Genomic DNA, 25,036 nt, shown 5'->3' on the forward strand with positions numbered 1-25,036 from the left:
CCCTCCCTTCCTCGAACATCTACCTGGGGAAGCACACAAAACTACGTTTAATGACAGAGAAGATTCTACTCGAGTGATTGAGGTGCAACAGATGCCCTCCCCCTCCCTCAAGTCAGTCCATTACTCCATCCTTCATCAAGAGGTAAGTGAGAAACTGACATGACTTTGAATTAGGGGTGCGTGGGTCTCAGGCCTCAGTCCCCATGTAGAGCTGGGGTTAAGAGGACAAAGGTTTTTTGCAAAGCCCCAGATAAACATGGTGCCTTTCCCTGGAGTGTCAATTTTCTCACTTTCAGAGGGCATTCCATGAGAGATGCAACTGGTAAGGAATGTAAAAATTTCTTTTTCCTTATTAAGATGAGCATAGTGACATTACGGGAGAGAGTGGAAACTTCTCATCAACTTTTAGCTTGTAAAAGTCTGCCCTGGGCAAGGCCCCAGGTGTCTGGAGTCACCCTCCCTTGCCATCAGGCAAGCTTGGATAGAATGGTCTGGGAAGTCCTGGGCCAGTTCCTTCTCTGGCAGGCACCATGCTGGCTGCCTGAGGATGAAGGAAGCGTGCAAGCCCCCATTTCTGAGGGAGAAAGCAGGGCTTTTGTTAGGAGAAGGGGCAAAGCCAGGATGATCAGGGTTGCCTTTTTTTTTCTCTTCAATGGGAGGGGTTTCAACATAAGTGTTGAGACCTGTTTTGGAGTCGGCATCTTTTTGCTGGTGTTTTATAGGTTTGCTTTGCAACACGGCACAGCCAAACTAGGGAGGCCTGTCATAGCTGCCCTGAAACCAAGCCAGAACCATCAAGTGTTACAAATAAACTTTAACAAACGTCACCGTGGCCTGTGCCTGGGCCAGGAGATCTGCCATTGGCAAGTTCAGTTGACAGAGCAGCGGCACTGGGGCTCTTCGCTGGGGCCAGGAGCTGCGAGCAGGCTTTGTGTTCAGCCCAGGATGCTCATATGCATGTGGCATCTTGCCCCTGAGCTCTTGGCATCTGAGGGTTTCCACAGTTACATGGCTACACCCCATGGATGCACATCAACATTCTTGGCATGGGAAGAAAGATACCCCAGCAGCTTCATCAATCTGCTACCCTAAGTCATACTCTGAGTTCCCAGAAGCACAGCTGGTGTGGGAGGTGAACCTGATTCTGATTCATAACACTTGGTAAGATTTGAGTTAAGGCTTAAGGAACAGAGGCAAAGGAGGGGATGTGGACAAGATCCACTGTGTCTGGGGGTCTTGATTCTGTGCAAAGACCTTGTTGGGTGCTCTGGTCTCTCAATCCTGTTTCTGTTCCCCAGCTCTGAAAATAAGCTAGCTACTTTAGCTTTCCTTTGAATCAAGATGTGCCCAGGCATGCTGATCACTGTTCTTCTATTCAATTTCTGGCTGAAGTTAACCAGTGTTGCATGAATTTCAGTGCACAGACCTGGGTTAAAATCCAATGATGGAGGAGACTAGAAGGCTACTTTGGGAGTGAGGGATGGGTTTGCAGGAATGACAATTTTCAGCGTCTCTCCAAGAAAGAATACAGTAAGGATGCTTAATTTCACATCAGATAAATGTCATTTAGAATCATGAAGGAGAAACTCATCAGATTTAAGTGGATTTCAGGAGGGAAAAATCACTCCCATCCATCACTCATTTTTATGTCTTTCAGGAGCCAACAAGCAAATTGTACAGACAAAAGAGGGCTTCTACATTCAGAAGACCATGACCTCTCCCCCACCTTCTCACAGCCTGGGTCGGGAGCAGGCTGCCCCGACTTACCTATGAAATACGCCAACAGAATAGCCAAGAGGAGGGCCGCGGCAATGGCAGACAGGGCGGCGCATTTCCAGCTGCAGTATTTGGAGGGCTTCTTCAGCTTGAAGGCCTTCCTGGAGAAGGTATTCCGGGGGAGCAGGCGGGGCGGTGGTGTGTAAACGGTTCCTGAGGTCAAAGGGTATCCCGGAGAAGAGCTGCTGAACAGGGGTGTGCTTCCCGAGGAGGTCTTAAAGAGAAAGTGCCTGCCAGGAAAAGGGAAACAGTCAGGATCAACATGGGCGGCCAATGAGGAATGCACAGCTGCTTTAGATGGTTTTCTTTCATTCTGCTTGATATAGTCCTAGTTAACTGCCCTGCCTCGTCATGGACAAAGGGGTGAACAGTACATTTGATGAGGACATAAATTAATTGCATAAACTTGCATCATTTTATGCTTTCACATATACTTCTAGATTTTATCTTCCATGACGATGCTGCACAGTATTCAAAGCAAATACGGAAACTGAGTTACTGTTTGTCAGTGGGAGATGGTGTCTGCTGCTGCTGCCAGACAATATCATGTATTAGAACCGACTATTTAAAGGCACTTGAAATATACCATCACAGCTACTTACAAACTAAATATTATATCCCCATTTAATACATGAGAAATCAGGCTTGGTGAAGTCAAACAACTGTGAGAGGCTTTAAATCTTAGCTCTGTCTTCCGCTAAAGTCTGTGCTCTTAAGTGTTAGCCTAAACTGTCTCTCTTGAGCCTTGTTCCTGGGCTGTGCTCCCCTCTCCATCCTGCTTCCTGTTCTGAGACCACCTCTCTAGGTAATGTGATCATAGTTCTTTCTTTGGAAACGTCTTTGCTTGCCAATTGAACAAGGTGCCCTTGGTCACTGCAGCTATGATGTGACAACAGGGCAACGGAGTCTACTATTGACACCTAACACAACCCTTCCTCAGGGATCAGGAGACTGTCACACCAAGGACACTTCAGGGACCATCAGTTCTATGACAATAGATTTCCTCTCTCTCTCTTTTTTTTTTAAAGATTTTATTTTTTTCCTTTTTCTCCCCAAAGCACCCCAGTACACAGATGTATATTCTTCGCTGTGGGTCCCTCCAGCTGTGGCATGTGGGATGCTGCCTCAGCGTGGCCTGGTGAGCAGTGCCATGTCTGCACCCAGGACTCGAACCAACGAAACACTGGGCGGCCTGCAGCGGAGCGCGTGAACCCAACCACTCGGCCACGGGGCCAGCCCCCCTCTCTCTCTTTTTTTGAGGAAGATTAGCCCTGGGCTAACATCTGCCACCAATCCTCCTCTTTTTTTTCTTGCTGAGGAAGACTGGCCCTGAGCTAACATCCATGCCCATCTTCCTCTACTTTATATGTGGGACGTCTGCCACAGCATGGCTTGACAAGCAGTGCATAGGTCCACACTTGGGATCCGAACCGGTGAACCTCGGGCCACCGAAGCAGAATGTGTGAACCTAACCTCTGTGCCACCAGGCCAGCCCAATTTTCTCTCTCATATGTGTGCTGTTTATAAGACTTCAAGTGTGACTTGCCATACTTTGTTTAGAATGATGTCTTGAGCCAGCCCTGGTGGTTTAGTGGTTAAGATTCTGCTCTCTCACCACCATGGCCTGGGTTTGTTTCCTGGTCGTGGAACCACACCACCCACCTGTCAGTTGTCATACTGTGACAGTGGCTCATATAGAGAACTAAAACTAACAACTAGGATACACAACCATGTACTGAAGCTTTAAAAAAAGAAAAAAAAGGAAAATGATGTCTTGTCCTCCAAGAAATATACAGTGGACTTCAAAGCATGGGTTAAGAAGAATCTGGAGTCTGAGCAGCTGGAGGCTGGCGACTGTGTCTTATTTTATACCTTGTTCATCTTTATGTTCCAAGCACCTATCTCAAATTCAGCATGCAGGGGAGACTTGAATGACTGAGTGGAGTTCCTTCATTGTTCTGTGATTTTACTCAGCTTCAATTCGAAGATTCCAAAATATTACACAGGTGTTTCTTCTCTCTTCAAGTCTTCAGTAGGTGCAACTATATTTTGGGACCACATACTATGTGGCCGTTAGAATGTTAAATGTTTTACTTGCCACTAAAGCTCACATCAACTCTATGAAGTGGGCACTATTATTATCACAGTTTTGCACGTGACAAAGCTGAAGCTCAGAGTTAGCAAGTTGGGTTGCTGGGATCAGACTTCAGGCTGCCTGCCTCCAGAAGCTCTAACTGGACCTACTACACCGCGCTGCCCCTGCATGTGAGGTTAGTGGGCTTTCCCAGTGGGATTCCGAGGCAAGGTCACTGTCATTACAAATATTTGTGTCTTGGCTGCTTCCAGATAAAACCTTGAAAGCATTAATCCTTGACAAGGATCAAATGATCTTGATATGACTGATAATCATGTCAGAAAATGAGTATCTGATTAGTGAATTATTTAACCTAGCTAACATTAAAATCAACAACTGATATTTAAACTTTATTTGTAGGATAAATATGTTCAATGATCTGAATAAAGCCAGGAGGTTTGATTCCATAAATAAGGCTTTATATTGCTTGTCCAACAGCTTTCTTTTAATGCTCCAGACTAAAAGAGTCTTGGAAGAGGAGGCAGTAGGCAGAGTGTTTAGAGCAGGCTTTTGAAGCAAGATACACCTGGTTGGAGTCCTGGCAGTGCCATTCCTGGACAAGTACGCTCATGTAAGTTACCTAATGCTGCTCTTGAGGGCCTCCATGTCCTCATCTGTAAAATGGGTAATAATAGCACAGGTGCCTCGGATCACAGCACAGGCTGCGGTGAGGATCACATAAGATCATGCAGAAAAGGCACTTAACCAAGGGTGTGTCTCACATAAGCGCTCTCAATACATTATGAGTAACTTTTATTATCAATTCTTCAGAGCAACAGAAGGAGCCTGAAACATGAGTTTTAATTTAAAGCTTGACAAATGTCGAACAAACACCTGAAGAGTTCTCCAAATCACTAAATAATAGTCCACGGCCTTATAATTAAGCTCGAACATATGCACACCAGAAAGCCAGGCTGATGGAAAAACTCTGGGATTTGATTTAGAACGACTTCAATTTTATTTCTTGAACACTTTTCTAGGAGTGGGTAGTGAAAGTAGAAAATCAAAGGAAAGACACTGTAAGTCATCGTTAATGAGTAATTTAATGAGTATTTAAAAATATATGAACACTCGTTCTCACTCCCACAGAGATCTCACCCATTCCCATGGCTTCAGCCATCACGGATACGACTGAGGAGCTCCATTCCAGCCCAGCTGCTTCCCTAAGGTCCAGACCCACATTCCAGTTGAGTATTGGGCATCTCTTCCTCTACATTTCATCTCTCTATCAAGCAAGTTACAATCCAGCACAGGCTCTTTTCCTACCCCTCCCCAAACACACTCCTCCTGAACTCCTGTTATTCCCAGTTGCCCAATAAACTACAGTCATTTTCACTTCCTCCCTTTCCCTCACCTCCTCCCACACAATGGGTTAAAGAATCCCATGAGTTTTATTTCTGAAAACCTCTCCTACCAACCCTCCTCTCCAGCCCCCCCACCACTTTTCTTCTCAAACCACACATGCCATCATGCCCTGGCTTAGAAATCCCTGCGGATGCTCCAGTGCCCCAAAGCAGAAACCTAAATCTCCATCTCTAAAAAGGGACCTGTCTCTTTACGACCACTACCCAACTTTTTACTCCTCATCTCCGATCTTGTGCTCCAGCTCCCACTAAAATCTACACCAAAAGATGCATCTTTCCTTCCCAGCCCGTTTGTGCTGCTGTGCCCTTGGACATGATGTGCAGTGCTCTCTGAAATAGCTTTTCCTGAGCTCCCCCACCCAGCCCACCCCCACCCCAGCCAACTCCTACTCACCTTTCAACCGCCTACCTGAGAAACTATTCTAATGTGCCCTCACCCCCATCACTTCTTGTAGTCAAGAATTTATTTATACTCTTGGCATAATATAGATATTAACATACTAGTCATCTTAATAATTAATGTACCTACTGCAGATCAAATTGTGAAGTCCTTGACACTTGATACTGGTAGATACCACTCTTGGTATCTCTAGAGCCTAAACATCAGTGTTGAACATCAGTCATAGCTGTGGATAGAATTAGTAAATTAGAAACAAGAATGTTTTAGCAACCTGAGAGAAATCACAAGATGAAGATGTAGTTTGAATTGGCTTCAACGTTATTTTTTAATGCACTCATTTATAAGAATAGAAGGATATAGTTATTATTTCTTGTGTATGGAATTGCTTCATGAGATCCTAAAATTGTCCTCTTGACAATCCAATCTCTTTTCCACAGTTCCTTCTAAAAAGGAAGTCAGATTATGTCATATGTCATATGTCACGTGGGGTGACATAGGACCAAATAAACAAACAACCTCCCCCCAAACAAACAAATAAATAAAGCCTTTCAATAACACAGAATAAATTCAGAAGTCCTTCCTGTGGTCTATAATGCATTCCATGATCTGCCCTCGGCCACCTCTCCAACTGCATCTTCTACCACTTTATCCTCCCATCAGTTACATTGTCCTTTTGCTGTTCCTCATCACATCACATCCTACACATTCCTGTGTCAGGGCCTTTGCACTTGCTGTTCCCTCTGCCTGGAAATATCTGCATAGCTTGTTTTGTGACATCATTTATCACTCTGCTCCAGCATCACTTCCTCAGAAAGGTCTTCCCTGGCCCCCTCGCTTTTTTTCTCTGCCATTCTCCATCCTGTTATAATGCTTTATTTTTCTTCATTATATATAAATTTATGTATTATGTATTGTGTATTGTCATCAATAGAATTGAATTTCTATGAAGTTTAAAATAATCAGCCCCCAAATAATCAGTATTTTGTCTGACTTGTTCAATGCTATATCCTAAAATCTAGAATAGAGCCTGGCACACAGTGGACGCTCAACAAATCTTTGTTAAATGAATGACCTACAACCTTTCCAAGGCCAAAATAATGAATGCTAAAAGGACAATACTGTGAACACTTTTAATTTTTAAATTGAAATTTCTTCTGCCACGTTGACTTCTGCTTTCCAGAGTTACAAGTTCGCATATGTACACACAGGCCAGTGTCTATATTTCGACGTACAAGGCCAGATCCCTCCACGGAAAAAAACAACCCATATAGCTTTTATCACTGCATTAACTTTTGCAGCATCGATCTCTCAGACCACTCATTGATATTGTGGCATCTGATGATCATTGCTAAATGAAACTCACTTAGTTATCACGTCCCTCCTTTCTAGTTTCTGGTACTTAAAATTATTAAACCAAGGTACCAAAGATACGTAGACTCCTGTTTCTCACACAGTACAGTTACACCCTGGTGCTACAAATCTTTAGAAGATTAAATTCAGCCTACAAACACAAAAAGAAGGATTCTAAAGAAGTGATCTTCAGACTGTGTCCCATAAAACTGCTTTAGGATCACTTGAGTGTTCTGCTAGAAAAGTCCAAATTCCTGAGCTCCATCCAAACCCAGGCCTCGGGTTTGGGAGTGGAGCTGTTAACAAGCTCCCTAGGTGGTTCTAACGTATGTTACAGTTTAAGAAACTCTACCCTAACCATTTTTGCAACTTCAAATGTGTCTAACTTAAAGAGACCATGCTAGATGGTCAGTAGATATATTTTTTAAAATGTAAGGTTCGAATACTGATGTCTTTAGGGGTGAGGCATCATGAAATCTACACTTAACTTTCAAATGATTCAGCAAAAAGATCTCTCTCTCTGCAGATAGATAAGGCAAATGTGGTGAAATGATAGCAATTGTTGAAACTAGGTGGTTATTCTTACGTCATACTATTCTTCCAGCTTTTCTGTATGTCTGAAAATTTTCATAATAACAAAACGAAAAAACGCAAGCTCTGATTCACCCAAAGATTGCAGTCACATGTGGCAGGAAAAAAGATAAAGAAAATGAAGCGAGACCACAAAGCAATGGTCTGGCCAGCTGGTCACTGGGAGGACCAAGAAGGCTTAGGGGACTTCTCCTGATTTTTCCCTGAACTGGCTATCAAGACAGCTTTTCCCCCTCGGGGGCCTGCTCAGTATGCGCCGCCGAATCATTTATGATGCCCCAACTGAACTTCTTCCCAGCGGTCGGCCGTGGAAGTAGCTCAGCGCAGGACTCCAGACGTCAGCAAAAATGTGGAGTTTCCAAACGCACTTGACATTTTTCAAGCACAACTCAATTGCTCTCAAAATTGGCCACTTGTGCCTCGGAAAGGAAAGGCAAATGAGGGGCCCCAAGTGCTGTCCTTGGAGTTTGCTAACACTCGGAGGGATAGAGAAAGCCAGTCCTTGATGTCTTACAAAAACATCAAAGAAGAGCTTGAACACTTCTTTCCCTTCCCAGCCGTGTGGGTTATGGGAGCTTCGGTGCCCACACCCGGCATCCCGCCTGGCACAGGTCAGGGGCTCAGCATGGCTGTCGAACTGAGTGTCAGGGTAAGAGAGGAGGGGATCCTCTATGTCCTCATCTCTGTACCCAAGGCCCCAGTGACTTCTTAAGAATACAGTGATCACCACTTCACCCTAAACTATTAATCTTTTTGGTAAATGTCACCACTTTTTCCTCATGTGGAAACAAAACGGTTTAATAAAAAATGAGAGAGAGAAAGAGAGAGAGCATACCTAACAGCCATTCTCCCATGCGCTTTACATGACAGCAAAGACATTCATTTGAGGCAGAATCTTGGCAAACCGGGCTTTTGCTTCAAATTGGCTTAGAAAATTAAGGGCATACATTTTCTGTGATTAAACAACCATGGCAGATTTTAAAAAGAAGTCGAACAAACAAGAAACTCATGCATAGCATCCATGCAAGAAGGACCCCATCCATTCAAAAGGCTGTGAATTTCATTTTATTCTTATGATACAGAAGGAGCTTGACGAATCTCGAGTAGACGCTTTGAGAAGCAGTGGCTGGCTGAACTACTGGAGCCCCCTTCCAAGGAAAGAGGAAAAGATTTCTCTTCCTTTTTTTCTGAGTCAATCACAAGGAAATTCACTCATTAACCTCAAAACCTACCAAAGAAAGAAAGAAACAAATACATAAAAATCCCTTAACACCAAGTACCATTTTCAGTTTGCAACCAGTGGGATCCTAAGAGGCAGTCTCCCTATTTTCTGTTGGGTTGGCTTTCTGCCCAGGGGGAAATCCCAGCAGGGCTTCAAAACAGAAATGTACTATACAAATAATTGTACTGCCTCCACTCCAAAGGTCAAAGTTTTGTTTTTTCCTCTCTCTTCCTCTCACTTAATCTGTCTCCCACTGTCTCATCACAGGGTACCATTCAGCTAACAGGACAACTAATGACTAACAGTACAGGCGTGTTCTCTTCTGCTCACGAAGTCAGCCGCAGCAAACGTTCTCTTGAAACCGAGAGGGAGCCTTGAATGGTCTCAACATAGCGCCGTGTGCAAAAAAGCAGTGCTGGTTATCAGGGAAACCAGGTGTTCACTGTTGTTCTACTGAGAAAATTGACCTCCCCAGTAAATAAACTCACAGGCATTCAGGGTAGTGGATGAAAATATTGATACACAGCCCATTAATCCCTAAAAGATTTTTAATATCATACATGCAGTTGCTGAAATTTGATAAAAAGCCAGAGAAAGGAGAGAGGCAGAAATCCACCAGGAGTGGTGGCGTGGTGATCAGTGAGGGAGAGCAGGTGGGCACTAGAAAACGCGAGATTTCATCACATCTTACTGGTCCTGGCCATGTCCTTTGAAGCATCAGCTTTATTGTCTCTAAAGGAGTAAGTTTAATAAAGAGGCAGCCCATAAAGGGTAGTGTAGCATGTAAAGTTACTGTAATTAGGTTTTCAGGAGTTATAATAAAACATGTAGCTGGAGAGAGGTTAAATCACCACCACACTTTCTGGCATCATTATTACACTCTCCAACACGAAAAGGAATGGTGGTGGGGGGGGGGGAAACTCGAGGAGTGGGTTCCTGAGAGACCGAGAGACATGGGGCATGGAGAGAAAGAGAGGCGAGAAAAACAGAAAGAGAAGGATACAGGATGAGATGGAGAAAGCCTGAGCGAGAACAAGAAAGATGACATTGGACACTGTACTGCTCAGCCACTTCTTGAATAGCAAGCGAAGTAATCTCTCAAGTGTTCTGCCTTTATTTCCCTGTTTGCAAATGGAAAATGTATACATCATAAAAAAAAATCAAGTACATAAATTTAAAAGAGTAGAAAGCAAAAGTCTCCTATACTCTTGAGAGGTAGACTGGTAAACATTTGAAGCTTAGAGTCAGACTTTTTCCCTACATCTAAACATTCCTTTATTATTATTACTATTATTAATTTAATTATTTTTGAGACCAACAGGATCATACCAAGGAGGCACTATGAAGCAGATTCTGGACTTGGATGACCAAGGTTTGGATGCTGGCACCTATACTTATCACTGTGTGACAGTGGACAGGTTACTCAACCTCTCTAGGTCCCAGTGGCCTCAACTGTAAAGTGAGAGAATGCTAGTACCTACTTTATGATCTTGTTGGGGGGATGGGGTGAGTTTCTTCACGTGAAATGTGTAACACTGAGCTTGATGTCCAGTGAATGGTCAATAAATGTCAACTAATTGCTTGAAGGCAGGAATCATGTCTATCTCGCTCTTTACCGGATCTCCACGCCCTAGCCCAGTGCCCAGCTCATTTAAAATATTTGTTGAATGAGTCGTTCTAATTAGCACAGTGACTAGAGCTTTGCAGGTACCCTCACCCCTCAAAAATAATTAGGAAAGAAAGGGATTGAGGATATTACTAATGTACTTGTTCTCTTCTTCCAGTTGGGAATTTATGCTTGGGTTGAGAAGCGAACTGTTGCTTTTAAAATAAAACTTTAAAAATGTTGTTTAAAATTGCTACTTTCCAAGTTTGAAAAAGAAGGCAATAACCCAATTAGGATAATTAAAAGCGCATTTCATATCATGATTCCCTAAGCTTAGACTCAAACCAATTTTGATAAAATGAAAAGTAGGCTTTCAAGGTTTCTGATCCCTGAACCTTTTAGATCATAGGGGACCGTCACTGCATTTGCATATGCCATGAACAACAGGAAAATCCTCTATTTTGCCCTCTTCAAAATTTGCAGTCATACCAAAAATACTCACAGCTGGAATAATTAGCAACTCAATTTATTGCCTTCCGTTTTCTAAATAGAAGCTTCGACTTGATATTTAAATAATGTCACACTGTGATATAACATAGCATTTTTCATGGTAAAACTCCTCCCCACCCCCCATGAAATGATATACTGCTTCATGTGACAGGCAAGGTCTCTGGAGGTCACTAAAGAAACCTGGTGTTTTGTGAGCAAATCCATTTCAGAGTCTTTGGGATGAGATGAGGAGTCTTTTTTTCCCCCTGGAGTTGTTAACTTGTTGACTTTTTTCAAGTTAATTGGTAAGAGTCTTGATATAGCAGAGGAAGAAAACAAAGATTTCTGACTTTGACTTCAAACTTGACCTTGAATTCACCATCCACTATAATATGGGAGTATAGAGACAGCCATTTCAAATAGACTTGCATTTGTGCTCACTGGCAGCCAGAGGTAGATGAAGAAAGAATACACACCATCAGATACAATCAAAGAGCAGAATGATTTCTCCCATTGCATTTATTGCCTGTACCATTCAGAGAGTCGAAGAATTTTTGAGCTGAAAGGAACCTTAGGGTATATCCCTTTATCATATTCTGCTTCATGCTATTACATTTGTCCTGTGTGTCTGCCTTGTCTCTCCAGTCAAATTACAAGCTTCTCAAAGGCAGGACCTATATCTTTTGTTTCCTAGTATTTTTCTCTGTTCATAGTAGGTGCTCAAATGTCTGCTGAAGGGACACAGACAATATGGCAGAGTGGAAAATGTACACGCTTTCGAGTGAGGCACATCGGGACTCAAATCTCAACTCCACCGGAAGTGCACGATTTTGGGAAAGCCAATTAATCTCCTTATGCCTCTTCTTAAAAATGGGTAAATAATATCTATGTTACAGAACTGTTGAAAAGGCTGAAAGGCTGAACCCAATTTGTAAGCACAGAAGCTGGCCCACAGAAGGTGTTTAACACATATGTCTACTGTATTCCCCCTCGTCCTTGGAAAGAATACAATATCTAAAATACGAAGTCACGAGTCACCCAATATTTATTGAGCACGTGGATACAATGGTGAATAAGTCCTTATCCTCATGAGGAATTTCGAATTGGCGAGATAGACTGAATAAACAAAACTCAAGTCCAGGTAAACTAACAAATATATGAAATAATTAGAAATTGTGAGAAGTGCTATGAAGGAAACAAGGAACTTAGAGAGAATGTGGGACTACCTTAGTGTGGTCACTCCTCTCTGAGGACATGATCAAAAAGGGGAGGGCTGATGATAAGAAGCAGCTAATCATGTAAGGAGTGGTGAAAATAGCATCCCAGGCAGAGGAAACAGCATGTACGAAGGCCCCAAGATGGGAAAGCTCTAATTTTTGAGGATGTGAGAGAACACTGTGGCTGGAGCACAGTGACCCAGGGGGTGAGTGGTAGGAAGAAGAGGTGTGCATGATGGAAGACTACATTGTGAATGGTTTTGAAGGCATGGAATGTGGATTTTAGTCCAGATACAAAGGGCTTTAAACTGTGTCTTCTCTTTGAACAAAGAAAGCAGATTTAGGAGCATTCAATCTAAAAGACGACTATAGTAGAATAGACTCACGGAGAATTTAGTCCAGTCCTCTGTGATGAAAAGGCTTGGCTGTTTTCTTCGCCCTCTGCCTTGAGGGTTTTGGTTTCTGTCTAGAATGTTCTAGCCACCCCTCAATATTGCACCTATTACTCTATCTATATTTGCATATCATTAAACATCTCAAGTTTAGCATGACCAGAACACAACTCGATTTTCACTCCAAAATATCCTTCTCCTTCAGGTTTCACCCATATTAGTTAAAGAAGTCATCACTATCTGTTGCGCAGGTGCTGCCCTCAGGAAGCAGACTCTGAGGAAGAAAAACCTGCATGCAGGAAGTATGTTAGGAAGTGCTTTGTGAACGCCACCCGTGAGGGAGTGAAGGACGCAGGCTGAGCAGGAAGAGAAACTGAAATGTGACGCTGTTGCAGAGGGCCCTTGATTAGGCTCATGGGGAGCTCTGGAGCTGGGATGGCTCTGCAGAGTTGCTCCAATTTGAGCTGAGAGGGTTGCACCTTAATATCCTCATGAACTAGTCATTGGATGTGGGCTGTCCCCAGCTGAAGTCCAGTCTCAGAGAGGGACATGGCTGAGATCTGTTGGCTGCCAACACTCTCAGCAAATAAGAGGGAATGTGTGCTCCAGTCCTGGAGGGTGGCATCTGGCTGCGCGCCATGCCACTTACCTCACTAGGTTTCACTATGGTCCCTGTCCTTCCCTCACATCTGATCAATCATCAATTTTCTCTCTGCCTCCAAAGCATATCTGTCCTCTTATCACCTTTTACACCTTGTGCCTGGCCTACTGCATTGGCAGCCTCTAAACAGGCCTCTCTGTTTCCACTTTGGACCTTTATAGCCATTTTCTACACAGGAGCTAGTTATTGTCTATAAACACAAACCAAATCATATTACTCTCCTGCTTAAAATCTTCCAGTTCCTTTATACTTAGAAGTAATCCAGCTCCTCATCGTGGCCTACAAGGCACCTTGTTATGGTCTCTCTCATCTCTTCCTTGCCTCCACTCACTTTGCTCTCGAGGCTTCCACCATACTTCTTGCTGTTCCTCAAGGAAGCCAACCTTCTCCCCGTCTCAGGGTATTCACATTGTTTCCCTCAGTCTGGAAAGTTCTTAACTCAGATCTTTGCTTGTTTCCTCCTTCTCAGGCCTTTCAAGTTCTCCCCTTAAAGCTCACTTCCTCAGAAAGTCTTCCTTGATCAGCCCTTCCCACCCCACTATTTCATTACCCTATCTTGCCCAAGGTTGCAGCTAGGGGACCGCCCACCTCCAACGACTGGTTGTTGGGGAAGGTGGGGTGATGGTGGTGGTACAAAGACCCCCCCCACCACGATCCTTTCAACACTAATCCCTTTGAGTAGCGATCTCATTCATTTCCTTTCTCATTATCTGCTTCCCCAATGGCACATACTTTCCTCGAGGGCCCAGATCTAGTCTTCCTCATCATTGTATCCCCAGACCCTGGAAGAGTGCCTGGCACATATTTGGTGCTCGATCAGTTTTTAGCAAATGAATGAAAAGCATGAACTAATCTAGATCTTGAAAAGTTTGTTTCAACTGCCTGTAGGAAGTGATGAATCTAAAAATTTCTTCCTCTGCTCTCAGATGCAACACTTCTATTTATTTGTCCTGTAGCGTCCTCATCCAGGGTTGCCCTGTCACTCTGCTTTTCAAGATTTTGGTAAACAAGACCATGTTCTTACTATGCCTATGCACGGTGATTTTAAATACTTCGAGAAACCTTCATCTTTCTATTCAGAGGAGGCTTTTAGCATGCTTTGTGAGAGCCTTCCCATTTTCTTGTTCTTTTAAGTTGGAATTCTCCTCAACTCTCCTGTCATTCTTGAGGTACATTAGCCATAATCACATTGATTATTTACGCTGAGACCTCATAATAGTTTTGGAAATAGTGGGATAATGCATTTTTGATTAATCTCTAAGATTCTACTCAGTAATGCTGTCTGTTTTGCAGTGCCACCCCCTCCCCCCCCCTTTCCACAGCAAACTGGCGGATACACAGTCGGGCATCGTTTACACTAATCTCGGGGCCGCTTCCTGGTTTGTAACCAAGAGCTCAGAGATACTCTTCCTGTAAGTCTAGAAGAAGTTTTGGCAAATGTGCTAGCTCCTTATCTGTCACTTCCCTGCCCACCTACAGAGGGGTTTATCTTCACAGCTTTGGTATCTCTGCAAACTTGAAGATTTCATGGTGCACTTTCTCTTCCAAATCACTTTTAAAAGAATGGTTTTCGTCTCTGAAAAATCTTAGGTTTACCCTCCTTCACCCAAAGAAGAATCCATTTATCTTTCTCCTTTTCTCCCCCACCTCTGTAACAAAAGAGTCCTGCCTGATACACTTTCTTTATTTCCTTATCTTTAGTGCTTCAGTGACTTCAGGAAAGCCTGCAGAGTTGCATTTGCCATGAGGATGAACCGGGATGATGTTAACCATCTTCCAGATGTTGACATATTACACACTCGGATCCATTTACCAGTATTAGTCAAATCACATGTCCTGGTATTTTGTGTAGTGCCTTCAAAGTTTACCATTCAAAGCATGCTTCAGGAACAGACATTTTTTTCCCTAGCATTTTCCTTGGAAAAGGCTAGAACAAGAGTAGGATTTTCCAGCCTAACTATCTTGTCTCTCTGTTGAGTAGACTTTTCATACTGAGGGGTACACACTGATCCTCTAGCTATTCTCTTTTAATTAATTAGTTAATTAATTAAAATTTTTTCTGTTGAGGTGAAATTCACATAAGATAAAATTAACCCTTTCAAAGTGTACAATTCGGTGGCATTTAGTGCATTCACAATGTTGCACAACCGCCACCTCTATTTTGTTCCAAAACATTTTAATCACCCTAAAAGAAAACCCTGTACCCATTAAGCAGTGACTCCCGTTCCTCTGTTGTCCTCCTCCCAGTTCCTGGTAACCACTAATCTGATTTCCGTCTCTATGGATTTCCCTATTCCGGGTATTTCATATATACAGAGTCATATAACATGGGACCTTTTATGGTTGGCTTCTTTCGCTTCACATATTTTCCAGTTTATCTCTGTCACAGCATTTATTATTACTTCATTCTTGTTTATGGCTGAATACTATCCCGTTGTATATTTTTGTACCACATTTTGTTTATCCATTCATCTCCTGGTGGCCATGTGGATGTTTCCAGCCTTTGGCTACTCTGGGTTTTTGTGTACAAGTATTTGAGGCCCTGTTTTTAACTCTTTTGGAGATACACCTGGGAGAGGAATTGCTGGGTCAGATGGTAATTCTACGTTAAACCTTTTGAGGAACCTTTAGCTGTTTTATAAATGTAGAAAATGATGATCAACATTGAACTAGCAGGGTCACATTCTGGTTGGCCTTAAATATTTTGCCAGTCCCCTTGCATCCTACCCATGTCATGAGCTTGTTTTTGAAAACTTTTAATGAATTGCAAGAACAAGAAACATCAGCAAAGAGCCAGGTAGCAGTAACCACAAAAAGAGTAAGAACACTTCATGTCTTACAAAATGTTTTAACACACCCAAATCAACAGGCTCTCATTTCAGCAAAGAGGTTTTAGTTAGCGTCTACTAGGGATTCTATTCTAAGAAAGCTATCTATCCGTGACATTTTTATAAAAAAGTTTTATTGTTAGTACATATTCTGAGCACTGTATTATAAATACTCTTACTCACCAGGCCGAGATGTTGAAGAATCTGATTAACAAGTCTGGGTGAGGATGAATTTCAAAAGTGTAGGCCGAAAGAGAAATTATGTTTTATCTTAGAAAGCAAAATCATGAAGTCCTTTTCCAGCAAGGTTTTGAAGAAATTCTGAGCTTCCTACTTCTGTCATGAGATCAGAGAGGGTCTGAAATTTAAGGTCTCAAAGTATATTCTTTGGGTCACCAAGTGTATTTGTGTATTACTGTCTTTAGGGATAGAAAGTGTTCCATGATATTTGGGGAATACTGGAGTTGACAAAATTAAGGAAATTACTGTGTATCTTCACAAGACTTTAATATCTTAAATATCCTAGTACTCCCTATACAGTATTTATCATCCTGTGTACTTATTTGACCACGTAAATTTTAACCAACCCACGTTCCCAGTCTTAAAACTGGGGTTCCATGGGGTACATCTTTGAGAAATGAAGTTCGAATTCATTTCCCTCTATTTCTGAACGAGTGCACTAATCCCCAGAAAGAAATGAAAAACGAACAAACCAAAAAAACCCTCAAGCGGCTACTTCCCACATTTTTGTATGTTCTCAAGACATAGTCACTGGGTAAAGGGAGGGATGGAGGGAAGAAGGAGAAAAAGAAGAAGGAAGGCAAATTTATGCTATAAAAATTAAAAGGGACGAATTTTATGGGATTTCTTCAAGGCCTAGAAAGGAAAACAAAACTGATTTATCTGAATTCTTGCATACCTAACAACAATTCTATCAAAACTATCAGAGATTCAGGGACCGGCAGAGGAGAGAGGGGAAAAAAAAAGAACAAAAAAAAAGAAAAAGAAAGAAAACCGCTACTCATTTTTGTGTATTACAGATTTGTATCTTCCACATCAACAGTGAGTAGAGATTTCTGACATTTAAGTTTGGGGCTCCGTTCCTTTTTTTAACCCTCAAATAAAAGATGGTTATCTTTAATACAATGTATTTTCCCATTTGAATTTACAGCAGACCCTTTGAGGTATAAGCAAATATGAGAAGACTTAGTGTATTTATCTACATTTCTTTACATATATAATATCCATAGGTACAATATTTTCTTCTTATTTAGCACTCTTCATGAAATGATATAAAAGCTCTTCAGGGAGATTAATTAAGCTTTACAGCAACCCCTGTGACATGTCTGCCTGCCTACATATATCTGTTGGACACTCAGAGATTAATGTTTTGCAGAAGTGTGCCATTTAAGTGTGTTTGTAGGCCAGCCACATACCCACTGACAATGCACAGAACAGATCCATACATTTCAGTCATCAAAAAATGCCATTAAAAAAGGCAGCCATCATTTAGCATCAACACGTAAAGATTGCCATGGCACTTAATATACTCTCAAGCAAATCGTGCAGCTTCCTTGTCACAAAACTAGTCCCAGGGAAGCAGGCTCGGAAACCTTGGCTTCCTTGAAAGGCTCCTGGTTTCTTAAATGCTGGCTTTCCTAGGGCCCCAGGCAAGGCTTTTTAAAAATGCAAGTGTCAAGGAAAACTGTCATGCATGTTTGCCTTAAGTACCCGAAAAGCTTGTCACTGCCATCTTGGAAGTCTTGACGAAGATGCAGTTGGACATGCCGAGGTATGGTAAATTGAAAGCTGCCTGACAGGGAGGTGGCATGTTAGACTAAAAGGCAGGTGTCTGCCTTCAGGCATTTTCTTTGCAAGTGGCAGAATTAAACAAAACCTAAAGGAGAGTCTGGTGGGGGAGGCTGTCTTTACAGACATCTCAGAGGCTTGGACTTGAACTGGGATCCTTTCTGGCTCTTAGGCTTTGCTTGACAAGAGGTTAAGTGGTTATATAAAAAAGGCTGGGGTCCACCCCCACGGCCAAGAGGTTAAGTTTGTGCACTCTGCATTGGTGGCCCAGGGTTTCGTTGGTTCGGATCCTAGGCGTGGATGTGGCACCACTTATCAAGCCATGCTGAGGTGGCTTCCCACATAGCAGAGCCAGAAGGACCTACAACTAGAATACACAACTATGTACTGGGGGGCTTTGGGGAGAAGAAGGAAAAAAAGATTGGCAACAGATGTTAGCTCAGGGCCAATCTTTAAAGAAAAACAGCAAGGTCTGCATTCTGCGAGGGCAGCGGAGAGGAGGGGATGAGTAGTGGATGGAGAGAGCAGGAGCAAAGAAGAAGGGGGAAGTTCAGGGTCACGGTCAGATTGGGAGAGCATCTGCTCATTCTAGGATGCTGGACAAGGCAGTGGTTAATGGGTGAACTCTGGGAGGCATGTGGGGTTCAGAGCCTGGTTGCCCAACCTGTAACCTATGCAGCCTTGGGCAAATGACTTGCTTGTTGAATCTCAGTTTCCTTGTATGGAAAATGATGAAAATATTTCAGAGGGATATTGTGTGGATTAATGAGGGGTTTTGCACATACCTGACACTCAGTAGACCCCCAATAAATGTTGACTTTTACTGTTATGGAGATACAATGGATCCCATAGACTGCCTACCTTAAGTATGTATCTCTTTCCCTTTACTCCATGCTCCCTCCCTCTCTCCCACTCTCCCTCCTTCCTCCTTTCCTTTCTTCAATATGGGATCCTTTGGTTAATTGCAGCAAACTTTTAGCTCTTGTCCTTCTCGTAGGTCAACCAAGGTCTTTCCTCCTCCTCCCTGTAAATGTGACCATAACACACCTTTGCACAAATCCCTTTGCAGGCTCCCCATCCCACACACAAACCACAGGGGCTTGACTGGGCCTTGAAGGTATCCCTGACATGGGCTGCTCGCCCTCTTCAGCATTATCTCCTGAGTCCCAGCCCAGATGATCCAGAATGCTTGCACACTCTTGCTTTTCTTAATCTCTTGCCTCTGCCTGGAATACCCTTTTGATGGAGTAACTCTCACTTTTTCATCAAAATGGGACTCAAACACTATTCCTATCAGCCAAGCTTCCCTGACCGGTTAGGTATTCATGTTCCGCATCACCCCCCATATTCCCATATAGTCCCCCAAGCTTATGTCTATCTTACAATGATCTATATTAATACAAATTACTTGCTCTGCTCTCTTTCTCCCACTAGACTGTGACTCCTAGAGGACAAGGGCCAAGTTTTTTCCATCCATTACCCTCAGCGCCTAGCACCGCGCTCAGTCCCTAATAAGACCTGCATAAACGTCGGCTGAATTAAGCTGAAGTCCTATGAACACAGCTGGTAATGGGATTACCAACAGGAGGTGGGAAATACAAAAATCCTTATTTAGCATAAAATTAGAGTCTCAGATAAAGAAACTACATAAGTTTGGCCGGAGGGCCTCTTATTGACAGAGCCCTCACATACTTATTTCACGAAAGAGGCTGTCTTCTTCTTGGGATTTCCAAGCTCTTGATCATAATGCTCTCCTGTAATAGTTAGAGCAGTAACACTGCTGCACTGGGCTTTTCTCTTGGGGACTCAGAAACTTGACTAAGTTGCCTTAGACATTCTTATAATATCCCCATTAGGTAGATAGAGGCAAGGTAGTCAGGGAGAAGAGGCAAATTTACACATTGCCAAATTACAAATGAGAGAACAAAAGGCAGTGAAGGTTAGGTGTCTTGAATCACGCAGGCCACACTGCAGCAGTTTGGGAATCAAGAGAAAGGGCTCTAGAGCTAGAAGCAAGGAAGTGAGGGAGTGAGATTTTCCCCACAGCTATACCTGTTTCTCATGCCACACCTGGCATGTAAGAAGGGGAGTTGAGTTTCTAGAGTATTCGAGAATTATTTATACATTATTCCTGGGAAAAAAAATCCTTCCAATTCTTTGTCTAAAATCCAACACCGGAAACTTCAGGGCTCTTATTTCAAAAGCGTAAAAGAAATTCAGGCCATTAAAGAAGGAGGAATAAAGAGAGATTGTAACATTCACATTGAGATGGACCTAATTTGGCATAATCTATCAAAATTCAAAATGCACATTATACATACCCTTTGATCTAGCAATTTCACTTCCAAGAATTTAACTTTTGAATATAATCATATAAGTACGCAAAGAAAGATATACACACAAGAGTCTCTCTTCACTGCAGTTTTGTTTGTAATAGCAGAAACCTGAAAGCAATCTAAATGTCCATAAAAAGGGATTGGTTAAATAAATTATGGCATTAGGGAATATTACACAGACTTTAAAAAAGAATGAGGTAGGTCTACGTGAAATTACCTGAAATGATTTCCACAATGTCTCATGAAGTTACAAAAGGAAGTTCCCAAACGGTATGTATAATACAATTCCATTTATATTAAACTTTAAAAAAAAAATGCTCAGACATCCATAAACATTTCCAGAAGCCTAAAATAATAAACCTTCAAGCAAGATTTTCTTGAAAACAGGATTGGAGGGGCAGAAAATATTACTTTCTACTTTCTATCTTTCTAATTGTTGAATATTTTTTACCAAGAGAATGTATCCATTTTGTAACAAAATAACTGGAAAGACTAAATCTGTTGCAATATGCGCTCTAATTCTTTGTCTGAAATTCTTGATCATTCCTTTGCAGAAGGAAATGGAGATAAAGATTCTGTGCAAGATGAATGGGCAATGAAGTTTTCCTTCAGTCATGCAGGAAACAGTGAGGTGTGCTGAGGAAAGTCATGCCTTCCAGCCCTGCTTGGACATTCAGAGTGGGAGGCCTTGATGAGTCATCTGGGCCTCCCTCTCATTGTCTGTAACACAGTCATTGGACTATTTTAGTTGGTGATCTTAACATGGGCTCCAGTTTGAAAATTCTGTCTCTGTGCTGTCAAATGATTTCCCCTTGTCTTCAATGATCAGGTCAACCTAAATCTTGATGACCTTGATTTCTTCTCTTGGTCTGCCTTCTGACGTAGTGGTCAGAATCAAGGGACTAACTAAACAGAAGACAGCATGTACTTATTTCTGTATCCTCAGCATCAGACATTTTCTTCTTTCTCCCTTTCTCTCTCTTTCCCTTCCTCCCCCTTCCTTCCTCCTCCTCTTTCTTCCTCCCTCTCCCTCTGTGCCTGAAATAGCCCTTTGGCTTTAGCTATGTAGAGAATTCTACACTTCGTTTTCCTCAAACTGAAATTGAAGATGCACCTCATAGGCGGGACATGAAGAAGTCCCCATCTTAACACCAACTTCATATTTCCTGACAAGGCCAACAAGGTTGAAAACGCAGAAAACAAAGTATACCCAGACACACGCTGAGTATGTCCGGCCCATCTCGTCCTCACACCAGGGCCAACGCCACACAGTCTGTTATACCGAAATTCTAGGTGGGTTTAAATGGGTGTGCGCTCCCTTTTCTCCCTCCTACAGTGAGCCTTACTACTTCTAGTAATATCAAATTAATTCACTGGAGTGTGGAAATACCGGTGGGCGTAATTATTGACCTTAAGACATGTCGCATTTTAGGACAAAACTTTTGGTTTTAATTAAATGTGGAAATAGTCTGGTGTTACATATATTATGGTCCATTATGGAACTGACTGACCCTACATATGTCCGCCCTAAGAGTTTCACCACAAAGAGGGTAAAAATGCATGGCTAAGAACAGGAGCTTGGAGCATGGAGTTAGATGTTTCCCGTTCATGGTTTTATTAAAAAAGCAAAACCAAAAATTCTCCAAAGTACTTCAACTTTATAAAGGTAAAACTGCTTCTCAAGCCATTTTCAGGAGATTGGAAATGTATCGAGTTGTTTTGAGTTAACTTTCTCATCATGAGCCCTCGTAAAGAGCACTGGTTAGTAAGACAATAAATGAGCATGGTTTAATTAGAAAATGCGGAATCCAAGCAGTTTTGCAGGAAAGAAGATGATAGCTTAAAACAGACATCAGGAGACTAATAAAAGTTAAAATGCATTAAGTGGCCACAGTGAACTCAAAGGTAAAGTTGTGGGCCGTTTGAGAAGTGAACCAGGGAGGGTGATGAATCAGAAGGGGATGGGAATCAGTCAGCGGAACTTATTCTTTCTATTTCATATTGGAATCAGCTGTAAACCCCCTTCTGTGCCCAGGCAAGTGAGATAACCTAGTGCCCTGAAATTCGCCCTCCCTGGCCAGGACACTGTGTGCCCAGAGGAGAAAATCGCTATAATCAGGCAATAAGAGAAAGCAGCTGGGCTGAGGCTAAACTAGCATTGAAGTTGACCTTGATTGTCTTTTTTTTTCTTTTCGCCTGGTAGGCATCCATTTTATGGTCTCCTAATATCATGGTGTTTGGTTATGGTCACGTCCTTCTTCCCGCTATCAGGCTCTACGTGGGCATGTGATCCAGGTCTAGCTAATCAACATGGCCCGTTCTCCAGGCATCAGAGATTGGGTCCATTGTGGGCAAATGCCCCTTGATGGGTTCAGTGAAACTCAATCAAGGGAGTGTTGTTGAAATATCAGGAAGAAGAAATCCTTTTCCTGCTAGGTTTCTGAGCTATGAGAATATAGCCTGTAGTTCCCACAAAGATCGCACAAAAGGAGGCCTGCTTAAGAGTGATGGGAAATGTTGGGAAGCAGAGAAAAGCAAAGTTGAGAGGCAGACTCCTAATTCCTGACTTAGGTCCTTCAATCCAGCTCTGCCAGAATCTTGATTCTGCCCCAGACCCTTCATCTTCCCAGCTTTCATCTTCCTGACATGCCGAAAGGGAGCAATGGTTTCTATCCCACAGGGCTTCAAATTAGTAACATAATGTAGAGTGCCCAGTACAACGCTTGGCACAAAGCCGGGATTTAGGAGACCGTGACATCTAAAAACAAAACCAAAAAGAGTGTCCCATTGTTTCTAGGAAGTGAAAAGATTTTCGATCAGGCCACAATTTCTCTTCATGTGGGTTCGAGGTTTGGAAGCTGGAGATGATCTTTGTAGTCCTCTGCCTTCGGTATACCACGTAGGACACCAACATACCAAGAGGGAAGAGCCCTAAGCTGAGTACAAGACAAGACAAAACCATGTGTACATAGCATGCCCTCATTCCCAAAGGGCTTTTACATTTCTTCTCTCATTTTACTGAAGTGCCCAGCGTGGGGTAGGTTTCCCCAGGGTCCCACCAAAGGCTTAAATGGCCCTAATGTCACCTGAGGTCTTCTTATCCCATGTTCCCAAGTACAGTAGAGAGGATCTGGGTTGACAAGAGATTAAAAAGTCATAAGATTAAGCTTTCCATTTTAAGTTCTTATCTAAGCACACCCCAATGCAAGAAGAGCAACATTTTCTACCTTCTCCTCAGTGCAGGATTTTTAATCCATTTGTTGAAATAATTAAAAAAAAATAAGCTTGTAATCGTCATGTCATTGGTGTGCAACATCTTTACAGGAGGATTGAGCGTTGAGAAATGGACTTTTGGACACTTGTACCCAACTGAAGCTTTAACGAATTGAAATACAATTTCAGTACAATCTAACAAATAGAAAAGCAGTGTTATTCATTCTCTTTTCAACATAAGGCACGCATAGTTAGAGTATTGACGACAGAAACTGCAGGCATTGCTGACTCCTCAAACAGTTATTCTGAGCAAGAAATGATTCTACAAGGGATCTAAAAATATGCAATTTTGAAGATGATCCTTTTGTTAGTATTGTCATGACCTCTAAAAAAATGAATATTTGCAAACGAGACTCACAGAATAGACCAAAATTGTTTAGTGGGTTTTGGAGGGAAAAAAGCTATCTGGGAAAAAGTTGCTTAAACATTCCCCTAGAATCTAAAGCCTACAGCCCCAGTTGAGCCAACTGGCTGAGCGCCTTGTGACAGATTGCAAATTCCGGGGAACCAAGATCCCAACACACAAAGGTAAGTGAGGCTGAGACTAATAAATCAAAGGAACCTTCAGAAAAGTTGCAAGCCTCCTTCCGCTGCCTGGGAGAACCGAGAAAGCCTTATCTGGCTTCTGTGAAAAGAAAAGGATCAGTGAGGAGCCTGAATTAGAAAAAGACTTGCGCTTCATCAAGTCTCTCCCTGTCTGAGCCAGATAAAATATCCTCTGGGAAGGCTTCAGGAAATGCCCCAAGGGAATGACAGTTGATATTACCTCAATGGGTGACAGAGCACAGACAGAGATGGAAATATTTGGCGTTTTCCAACTGTGAACTTAACTGAGAGTCTTCGACATTTACACAACTCAGGGCAGAGTCTTGCACATACAAAGCCTGACCACGAGGGGGCCTCAGTCTGCAATTGGGCCCCCACGGTCCAGGCTGCGGAGGGAAAAAGTTTTCTACCAAGAGGCTTAGCTGTGGTAACTTACAGGTAAGAAGTTCAAGTCCCCAAAGCTTTAATAAACTTAACAAGGTCTTAATTACAAGTGGGAGCCAAATTTAAAGAGGACAGCCTCTCCTTGGATACCTCTACCTTCAAGGATGCTTCCAAGTTTGCAAAGGACGCCAAGAGCAGGCTGAAGTGGTCTTAAATAAGATGTAAGGCTTGTTTCTTTCTTAATGTACCTTGTAATTTGCACACGTGCTGCAACACTTTATTTATTTTCTTATTAATGGGTTTGAGTGTGTTTAACACCACAAGCCATAAACTGCAGAGCAGCAGATTAGACCAGGTTCTCTTTATTTTCCTGCCAATTGTCAGAGAGTGATGTGGGGTACAGGATGCCCCTCCTAATGGCTTTTTCTCTATCACCGCCCCCCCCTTTGCTTCTATCCAATAACCAACCCCTTGTCTCCATCTGCCAAGAAAAAAAAAAAAAAAGACACAGCCTGGTTTCTCATTGGAGAGCTTGCCTATTGAGCAGCTCTGTTATTGAGATTAATAAGCTGCCAGTTTCCAAGGAAGACTAAGAAAACCACAAAATTAAAGTGCACTGCAACGTGAAATGCTGCTGGTGGCCAGGCGGGATCATGGT

General features: G+C 42.5%; 1 protein-coding gene across 12 annotated transcripts in view; it reads right to left on the reverse strand.

Annotated features, from left to right (window-relative positions):
• TENM2 (teneurin transmembrane protein 2) overlaps positions 1-25,036 on the reverse strand; it is a 1,160,613-nt gene that overhangs the window by 246,710 nt on the left and 888,867 nt on the right. For all 12 annotated transcript variants that reach the window (XM_070517111.1, XM_044777697.2, XM_070517110.1 and 9 more), the window contains one exon: positions 1,768-2,006. In XM_070517111.1, coding sequence (XP_070373212.1) covers positions 1,768-2,006 — 239 coding nt within the window. The remainder of the gene's footprint in view (positions 1-1,767; positions 2,007-25,036) is intronic.

Source organism: Equus asinus, chromosome 9, assembly GCF_041296235.1.
Source record: "Equus asinus isolate D_3611 breed Donkey chromosome 9, EquAss-T2T_v2, whole genome shotgun sequence".
Classification (NCBI taxonomy): domain Eukaryota; kingdom Metazoa; phylum Chordata; class Mammalia; order Perissodactyla; family Equidae; genus Equus; species Equus asinus.